At 40.8% G+C, this 9,883-nt stretch overlaps 2 protein-coding genes across 3 annotated transcripts; both read left to right on the top strand.

The window, feature by feature from the left end:
* Positions 1–382: 382 nt before the first annotated feature.
* LOC147322814 (uncharacterized) lies at positions 383–3,962 on the top strand. 2 transcript variants are annotated; one of them, XR_015130679.1, is made up of 8 exons: positions 383–508; positions 641–742; positions 844–878; positions 1,591–1,743; positions 1,916–2,044; positions 2,255–2,566; positions 3,076–3,202; positions 3,946–3,962. XR_015130679.1 is itself a non-coding variant. In XM_086302760.1 (6 exons), the coding sequence occupies exons 1-6, from the start codon at positions 397–399 to the stop codon at positions 2,342–2,344; spliced, it is 621 nt and encodes a 206-aa protein (XP_086158886.1). In that variant the 5' UTR covers positions 383–396; the 3' UTR covers positions 2,345–2,809. The 2 variants fall into 2 exon arrangements, 1 of the variants encoding a protein (XP_086158886.1); XM_086302760.1 differs by lacking the exons at positions 3,076–3,202; positions 3,946–3,962 and having other exon boundaries at positions 2,255–2,809.
* LOC147322813 (uncharacterized) lies at positions 3,935–9,460 on the top strand. Its single transcript, XM_086302764.1, has 10 exons — positions 3,935–4,110; positions 4,219–4,353; positions 5,882–5,920; positions 6,002–6,142; positions 6,744–6,823; positions 6,948–6,971; positions 7,202–7,464; positions 8,472–8,588; positions 8,663–8,784; positions 8,876–9,460. The coding sequence occupies exons 1-10, from the start codon at positions 3,982–3,984 to the stop codon at positions 8,948–8,950; spliced, it is 1,125 nt and encodes a 374-aa protein (XP_086158890.1). The 5' UTR covers positions 3,935–3,981; the 3' UTR covers positions 8,951–9,460.
* The last annotated feature ends 423 nt before the right edge of the window (positions 9,461–9,883 follow it).

Genomic DNA, 9,883 nt, shown 5'->3' with positions numbered 1-9,883 from the left:
TATGCGGTTTAAAGTCAGTTGGTTATCCTTACATTTCTTCTACAGTCTCGCACCCCTCAAATTCATAGTTACTTTGGATTATACTGAGCTTTTATATAGTCATCCCCATGTCAGAAAGCTTCCGCTCAAGTCTAATGCTATGAAAGCATACAAACTGTACTTTGTTTTTATTTTGCTGTGTTGCATTATGCATTTTTTAAATCTATATATACACATTGTACTGAAAACATCCTTGGAATCGCACTGGTTGCTTGGAAGTTGCCACAGTTGCTTGTAGTTTGCATGGAAGACTCCAACTTGTCTGTAAATACTTGTAAGCTCATGACAAGTGCTCATGTATGATTTTTAGTGTGAATGTAGTAACTTAACAGTTTTGGTAGTAATACAAACTAATGTATGTTCGTTGTGTGTGTGTGTGTGTGTGTTTGTAAGGAAGCTGCAGTGGCACCTAAAAATACAGCCAAGGCTACGGAGGCTGTTGAACCAATTAAAGGTGCTGCAGTTGACGGTGAGCCAAAAGTCTTGGCTTCCAAAGCAGAAACGGCCTCAACCACGCAGATTTGTATTTAGATCAGCTGGGTAATTTGCATCCTATCTAAACTACCACTATTGAACTTAACTACATTTCCTTTATTCCAAGACTCTGTGACTGCAGAGAAGATCTCAAAGGATCAGCCGGTCGCTGTTACCCACCCAACATTTTGGGAGCGGATACAAGAGCAACTGCGTCCAGAAAGAATCCGTAAGAAATCCCCAAAGATCTGTATGAAAGATTTCTCAATGTGAAGATATTTTCTATTTTATAATTATTTTTTTGTTTTTCTTTTGCTCTGCACTTCACAGGTTGTCTCAAGACAGTCAAACTTCCCAATTCAAAGGTAACATTAAAAAAACACTGTAAGAAAAACATGCTTTATCAAAGTGGTTAAGTTTTGATCTGAAATAGTTCAATTTGTTTTACAAGTTTGTAGTTGGGTTATATCTCATTGTCAGGTGACGCTCAAGTAGGTGTAAATGTAGAAAAATGTTAAAAATTCACTAGGGGTGTCACAATACCAGAGATTTTGTAGTCAGTATAGACACCAATAGAATTGCACTATTCTTGGTTACCAATTTAGTATTGTAATAAAACAATTATCTCATGTACTAACACATACTAAAAGTCCTTTATTGAAAAGCTAGTTTAACATGTTCAAATTATATGCTCAGTCATCCAGGACATGGTGGTTTTGAGTGCTTAAAAAGGTTTTTCCTTCCCAAGTTTGACATGTGCAATAGTGCTGTTTACACATTGCCTTTTGTGAATCAGTTATCACTGTTTATGGATCCACCTTAAATGAAAAGTACTTTCATAGCTGACTCTTACTGCCTTTTTTGTCAGTGAGTCAAGGTAGAGCTGCACTACGTGAAAAAAAGAAAGAAAAAAAGAAGTAAAGGAAAATTAGCATCAGAAACATTTTGTAATAGGTACCTGATTGTGTTCATAGTTGTAGACAGTGCTCAAAGTGAGGTTTATAAGTTAATGTTTGCATTTTTCAGATTTCTGTCTGGAATTGTAAACTGATCCTGAAATTCTTTTCGTTTGCACAGCTTGTTTCGCTTGATTACAAGGTGCTGTTAATAAGCAACCTGCCAGAGTATCACGATGGCTGTTATGCAGAGGAGGACATCGCCGGTCTGCTCACTCGACACCGATTTGAGTATTACGACGACACGATCTACGTTATACCACAGGCACGCATGGTAAGCACCAGTTTGCATTGGGCTGGGTTATGACCTTCATTTTAATGGCGCTCTAAATCTCTTTTGTAAGATGACCTAACTAACATTTAGTTAGTTAATACATATTTTGTGAGTGCCTGTCTTCATGGTTATGCAGTACAAATCAGTGTTTGGTGGTTTGTTTTTCCTTCAGGCTTTTGCCCTCATGCCGACAGCAGTGGCAGCTAAAAACATCGTGCTAGTATCAGAAAATCATGATTTTATTCTCAATGGGTCTAAACTTCGACTGCAGGTTGAGAAGGGCAACATTTTAATGACGCCGGTAAGCACTGTGTGTAGATAATGCAATCTACTGTTGTGACAGATGTTATTAAAATTATTTGAAAATATTTGTTTCTGCTTGTTTATTTAAAGTGTGATTATAAATGTAAAAAAATATTTCTTTTTGTAGAAAAAAAATACCTTTAAGCTGAAATAAATCGAACCGAATCCGAAGTGATGTAATGATTTTGAACTGTTTTTTTCCTTTCAGCTTGAGTTTTATAAGTCTCTGATGAAACGGCTATGCTATGTAAGTAATGCACATATCTCAGAAACAAAGACTGCACTAGAATACCTTTAGATTTATTGGTCAGAGTATAAAGTCATAACTGGAAGCACTCACATCCAAGTCGAAACACCTTGAAAAATGGGGACATACCCGGTTTTCTCGAAGCAGCAAGTGACTGACAATGGAGCACGATTAATCTACATCAGGAACATCTCGCCAGGCGAGTCCCGGGATCTCAGAGAAGCTTTGAAAAAAATGGATTGTGTAAGAAACTACCTGCCTCTTCTCAACAAGGTATAAACACACTCATAAATGCCAACAAGTGCATGTGTTAGAAGTCTGTGAAAGGCTGTATGAGATATGTGCTTGTGTAAGTGTAATCTTAACCATACAGAAAAATTGACAGATTAACCACACCAAACTAAAGGACATGCACCAACCTTCATAAATCCATCCTTACAAAGAGATAATGCGTCTAGATTTGGATGCTACTTATCTTGAGGAAAGCACAACTGCAAAACTATAGCGATAGTAAAGAGAGACTGCCGATAAGCTGCTCGCTGAGCAATTCTTCATATGCTCATGCGCACTAGTATTTATCACATTACAGCATTAGTGCAGGGGTCATGTTGAGCATGGCTCCAGTGCATCATTGAGCCAGGATTTCTGACTTTTGAATCCAGTGAACTCCACAGTAAAGCTGTACTTAGTTCACTCTTTCCACGTGTGCTTAGCACTTATTTTCTAACATTTACAATGTGAAGGTAAAATGTTCAGAATACATTTTCTTTCTTGTGTTTCAGGTGTTTATCGAATTTCAGTCTCTTCGTGATGCTGATCGCCTTGGCGTTTGGTACAGCCTTCTGAAACGGGCCACCGGCCACAAATTGTCAAGGCTGAAAATACCACAGTGTGGATGTACCTCACTGCGTAAGTGTTTTTTAAATGGGATTTTAAACAAAGATGATTTAAATGAATAAAAAAGATGGGTTAAGTTAATGGAAGGTCATCTGGTAAGACCTTTCTTTCGCTTTCTGTTTGTGAAACACTCGTGAATAGATTTTTCAGTTCTCCCCTGGGCTGTGGATAAAGTGCAGACAAAACTGCTGATTTATTGTTGTTCACAATAAATCATTGTGACACATTCCCTCAACTTTTATCCACTAACACTGTGATTCTGGTTCCCACAAATCCTTTGATGCTCATTTGCCTTATTATCTCTCTGACCTCTTTTCTGGCCCCTCCAGAAATCTTTGCTCCATCAGTGGTCAATTTCCTTCTGCTTGTCTCTGCCCCAGACACATGAACCAGAGCCATTACTTAAACTGCACTTTTTCAGTCTGGCATTTGATCTAACCCACTAATCATTGTTTTTCTGATGTCTATGATACCTTGGGTATCTGTAAAGGTGCTTAAAGTTCAAATAAAAGTCAAAACATTGATATTACTGGATCATTGTAAACATTAAAAATCAGGAATCCTTGAGTAAATACCAAGAGGTGTCCATTTTTCCAAATACTCACCTCAAAAACCACATTTCTTTTTTTCTGCTAAACTTGGTTTCATTTTGTCTTCTCTATGTGGTCAGTAATAATAATAATATATATTTTTTAAAAAGTACCGCAAAGTTTCTCTTCAAATAAACTTTGGTTCTTGAACCTTGTGTCTTGCAGAAAGCCCAATCTCAAGGTTCTACGTTCTCCACGATCATGTTGACCGGTTTGCCAGAAGGAAACTACAGACAGGAGGATGTCACCAAGCTGGTGTGGCGTTACGTCCCTGATCAGACTGTTCAGACTCTGTACTACAAAATAATCGTTTTATCACTGCAGAGGAGGGTGAGGAGTAGACCCAGCAGGCTGATACAGAGAAATTTGCATTTGCAAATTGAATTCAATTTAATGATTAATATTGAATGTTTCCTCTGCATCATTTTTCCCCTCCAGGCCTTTGTGTTTTTTAACAGCTGGGATGCGTGCTGCGATTTCGCCAGGGATTACCTTAAAAATCCAGTTACTGTTGGAGAGTGGACGCTCAGAATCCACATTGTTTTACAAGACATGCTTCCTGGTACAAGTGAGGTATGAAAATGGAGCAATCGGGGGCTGTTAAATCAGGGGCATGCTCCTGTTTCACTCAAACTATTCAGATCCCAATCAAAACAGATTTCTCCTCTAAGGAGTGAGCACAGCATCATCCTTCTCTGGGCTAATATTAATAGAATGAGAATACTTTATTGATCCCTAGGGGAAATATATTGGTTACAGTACAAACAGTAACAAAGACAGATACAAGAAGTAAGGAATAGCACAATATATACAATATATACATACATATAAGTCACTTATTGATAAATATCTGAATAAGAAATGGAAAAGCTAAAAATATGCATGAATTTCAAATCAACTATTTATTGTTACTTTGTCTGTATTTGTTCCTTTTTGCAACAGCAGCACAAAAGCTGCATGAACTTTATCCACTTTTCTGTTCATAGGCGACAACCCACGTCATTCCGCCACCACTTTAAATTTCCACAGAGCTCCTTGTGAAGTCAGCCGCGTGTAAACTTTAAAGACCCAGACATAGGTTATAGAGTGTTTTACTGACTATTAAGTAATGCCCTTACTTATTTTGAAACTTCAGTCGCTGCTAACCTTCAAGCTTCAGCGTTTCCCATCTCAAGTTTCCTTGTGGGCTAGCTATTCAGGAGCTTTCTGAGAACTCTCTCCACAGCTACATGTTAAGAGGAATTGAGGTCTGACAACTGTTGCGGAAAGTCACTGAGTGTTAAGGATGGTGAGTTAGTGAACCCAGACGCGGACCTCTCGTTAAAGTTGAACAGTGTCTTTATTTACAGTGAAGCCAATCCACAGTTATCCATAGTGCAAGTCCCTTCAGTGCTCCTCTCCCCGTCTCTCCTCGTGTGTCCACACAACTCCCGTGAATCAGTGACGTCTCTCCTTCCGTCTCGTTCGCTTCCTGGGAAAAGGCAAAACAGCCACGATTAGCCTCCCTCCGCTATCAAACACTTGCTTTACCCTTGCTGAGCTCGAGTCACTACCAGGCTTGGTGCAATACTCCAGCGCTGTCTGTCACTCAGCCACACCATTAAATAGCTCTGCCAACGACGGTGGATGATTGGCAGCAGCTGGCGAGGAATCAGTCGCAGGTGGGACAGCAGGTCAGAGCGGCAGCACTTCCGGCTCGGAGATCTCCCATTGCTACGCGACCGCGTAACAATCGCAGCGGAGCAGGAGAGGAAAAAACAGAGCGAGAGAGAGGAGAACAAACACACACATACACACAGGTCGCCGGTCGGGGCACCGTCAGACCTGACACTGAGACTCAAATAGCATCAAATAGTTCCTGCAAAACCTTGGTTATATGTTGTGTCGTTACTGTCCTGAAGTATGAATCCTTTGCCACAAAGATGCAAACCAGGATCGAGTCACTTCTCACTTACAGTGGAGTCCAATATTTATCTTATTAAATGTGGTCAATAGAACATTAAAAACACTCTAAGCAGGAGGAGAGTTATTCAGTATTTATTGTACAAACAGAGGATCAGTGATTGATGTAATCCCCTTTCATCTTCTGCTCTTTTCACAGGAGAGCATGTATAGAAGCATGATGAAATGGAGCACCACTGTAAGTCAGCAGTCACATAAATCTGTCTTGTAAAAGCAGCAGGCTCGGGTCTCCCTGATCTTAACGCTGGTTGTTTTTCAGCATGTTCTGGAGTCGGAGTCTCTGGAGGACCGGCTGCTGAGTGTGGAGGTCTCCGAGGTGAATGTGGACCTTGTCATGATGATCATGGAAGTGGTGGCGTCCATTGCTGCTTTTGTCAGATTCTTGCCGCTTGCCAACAGGGTACGATTTCATAAACGCGTGCAACTTTTTTATGTTTTACAGAAGGCTGCAAGGCTTGTCATGGTGTCTGCTGTTCTTTTCATATTGAGAAACATTTTAAATGAGTCTGAAGGAGACTTTGTGTTTTTTTTAACACGAGTTGAGCAAGTTTAAATATTCCATGTACAGACAGTCCCTGCGGCAGGCAATCTGAATTTGACATGCCTTTGCAAACACTGGTGAAGAAGGACTGCCTGAAATGCCGCAAGTTCTCAACCAAGTAGTAATCTTATGACCTGTTCAGCCTTTTGTCCTGGCCCATCGAGCAGGGGAGATCCCTGCAGTTTGAGGCAGCGCTAAGTTATTCTTTTAGTGTTTCTTGCCCAGTGGTTTTATTGTTCAATCAAAAAGTTTGCAAAAGTATAGAAATATGTTTGCACTTATTTCCCATTTGCAAGTTTAAAACCCCAAGATTTTTTTTTCTTTGCCTTGTACTATCGTACAGGGCAGTAGAGAAACTCGCCAGGACAAATTCTTTATCGCCCTGTACAATACAAATCGTGCCTGTAGCACACCCATTGAGTACCACTGTGTTGCTCAAATATCCGTTCTGTTTTCTCAGATATGCATTGAGATGGCCGAACCTGGTGGATTAACACAGGTGATGGAGAGCAAAGTCACCAAGGACTATTTATCTGCTTGGTAAGTGTGTCCCACAATCAGAAGTGAGAAAAAGAGGAAATTTATTTTACACTGTGTTTGTTCATTTTCTTTAAAGTGTCTTCATGTCTGTCTGACCTTGTGCTTTTTTCTCTCCTCTTCATAGGAGTAAAGCTGGACGTATTGAGTCGTGAGTATCTTTCTTTTTCAGGTTTAGTGGCAGAGTCAAATATACCATACACTCCTCAAGGTCGTCTATAGTAAACAGTTCCCAAAGATGCAAAAAGAGAAGAATGTGATTTAGATATAAGCAACTCTAGATTAGGAATTTGAAATGGAATTTCTTATTTCACATGAACATTTTGTGACAACAAACCTCTTTTCGTGGTAACCTACTGGCATCTTTGCTTTTAAATTCCGTTTGAAGAGCCTGAAACAGCGTCTGCAAGACTCTGGTGACAACAAAGTTAACCTCAAAATGAAAACCAAGAAGACCGCAGAATCGACTGATGCAGTGACCAAAGGTGACTGCCAGGCGGAGAGCCAGAGGACCGAGGAGGAGGCAGTGACCCAGCCCGATGCTGCAGCCGCCCCTGCTGGACAGCAGCCAGAGCCCAAGTGTCCTGATGACGAGACACAGGAGGGAGAGGAGAATGATGGATGGAGCATGGCCGACATTAAAGGTACAAAGAGCTGCTTTAAATCAGCAAAATACACCGCTCTGACAGCCAAAACACAGTAAAGTGAATATAAAAAGAAAAGTTGTGATATTTTATGGCTCTGATCTCATATTTGTGCTCCTCACTGTGCTACAGACATTCAGCCTGGTGGTAGTAATATATTTTACATATGTGGTGGTTAAAAAAAGCTCCGTTGGTGCGATGACTATATCCCACACCATCACCAGCCTGAGATTTTGATACAAGGCAGGATGGATCCAAGATTTCTGACCCTACCATCCTAATGTCACAGCAGAAACTGAGATTCAACAGACCAGGCAGCGTTTTTATTTTACAGCGTTGCTGAGCCTGTGTGAATTGTACCCTCAGTTTTGCGTTCTTAGCTTAGAGAAGTCGAACCCAGTGTGGTCTTCTGCTGCTGTAGCTCATCTGCTTCAGTGTTGGATGTGCTGTGCGTTCAGAGATACTCTTGTGCATTGTAATAAGTGGTTGTTTGGCTTGCTCTGGCCTTCCGGTCAGCGTGAAGCAGTTATTTCATTCTCCTCTAAACTCAAAAATGCATTTCCTCCAGGGAACTGCCACTCACTGGATATTTTCTGTTTCAGACGATTTTATGTAAACCCTAGAGATGCTTCTGTGGGAAAATCCCAGCAGATCAGCAGTTTTTGAAATGCTAAGATCAGCAAACATGCCACGTTTAAGTGACTTAAATTATTTTTCTTCTTCATTCTGATGCTCAGTTTGAATTTCAGCAGGTCATCTGACCATGTCTACATACCTAAATCACTAAGTTGCTGCCATGTGATTGGCTGATTAGAGAGTCACATTAATGAGCAGTCAAACAGGTGTACCTAATAAAGTGGCCGATGAAGGTTTCAGCTTTTCAAGTAAATCGAAATCATTTGTTCAATTATTATTGAGTTATAATTGAATGTTTAAATATTTTATAAACCCAGTGGCTCCTGTAGCAGATTTGTTGATGATTAACGTGTCGCTCTTTTCATTTTCAGTTGTGGGTAAGCGCAGGAGGGAGCTTGTCGGACCTGAGGAAAAGCCATCTCGCTCTCAGTCTCCGTGTGTTGTAGCAGATTTCAGACTGCCTCAGTTCAACCCTAACAGCCCCATCGGTCAGACACACACACTCTAAATTCAAATGTGTTGTTAATACTTGTCTAATCTTCCTGTTTCTGCTTCTCTGCAGGTCAGGAGTTTGTGGTCCCTAAATCAGGATTTTTCTGTAACATCTGCTCTGTTTTCTGCCTGAATGAGAAGACCGCCAAGGAACTCCACTGCTGCAGCCAGAAACACTACGACAACCTGCAGGTACGCACGCACATACATATACACGATTCAGCACACAAAATCACACTGTTGGCCTAACGATGTTTGTTTTCTCGCTTTTCTGTTTTTTTAGAAATATTATGAGGAACGTCGACAAAGAGCTACAAAAACTTTGTCTCAGACGTCTCCAGGCTCCGGTTCTGACTGATGGACCTGATCTACTGTATTTTTAACACATAACTGTGCAGAGTGTATATATATATGTATATGTGTGTGTATGTGTGTCCTGGATGACTGTGTACATGTTTGGGGTTTTGTGATTTGTTTCTTCCAAACGGCCGGCCGAGAGAACGTTTAAAAAAAAAAAGGACATTTATCATTTCTTCGCCAGCCAGCCAGCCAGCCCTTCTCATGGTTTTTACAAAGTACACAGCACAGCAGATTCTGCAATATTCTTACACACTAATTAAGCATTGGAAACCTACCTACTTCTTTGTTCATTGTAAACAATTGTACTTTCTGTAAAGTGGTTTGAATTAAAGAGAAAAGAAAAGTATGTTTTGTTTTGTTTTTTTTCTTCAAGATCTGTTCACATGTACTTAGCAAGAGTGAGTACACAGCGTTAAAAAATGGTACTTAGTGTAGTGAGGAAGGCGAAAAGCAAAGAGAGCATATGAAGGTAATATTGAAGTAGGCGCAGTTTTGAAGTGGTGAAAGGCAAAGGCATGAGTGCAAGCGTAATAAAAGGTAATAGGAGAGATGTGGAGCAGGCGGAGGACTTGGCTGGAGCAGGAAAAGGCAAAAGGGGAAACGCGAATGCGCATCCCCGCCCCCCAAGCTAGGGCCGTGGCAGCGAGATCGTGGGGGTTCGAACTGGCGGCGCTCTGTACCAGAGTGCTCTGCCACACATCATACGCCAAACGGCCAGCTGAGAGAACGGTTAAAAAAAAGGACATTTATCATTTCTTCTCCAGCCAGCCAGCCAGCCAGCCAGCCAGCCCTTCTCATGGTTTTTACAAAGTACACAGCACAGCACATTCTGCAATATTCTTACACATCAATTACACATGGAAACCTACCTACCTACTTCTGTCTTCATTCTAAACAATTACACTTTCTGGAAAGTGGTTTGAATTAAAGA

The sequence above is a fragment of the Aulonocara sp. 'chitande type north' Nkhata Bay genome, linkage group LG8 (assembly GCF_057382095.1).
Source record: "Aulonocara sp. 'chitande type north' Nkhata Bay isolate Kocher_YH1m ecotype deep benthic linkage group LG8, A_spYH_male_GT1.1, whole genome shotgun sequence".
NCBI lineage: Eukaryota > Metazoa > Chordata > Actinopteri > Cichliformes > Cichlidae > Aulonocara > Aulonocara sp. 'chitande type north' Nkhata Bay.
This window is presented reverse-complemented; position numbering and strand designations above follow the sequence as displayed.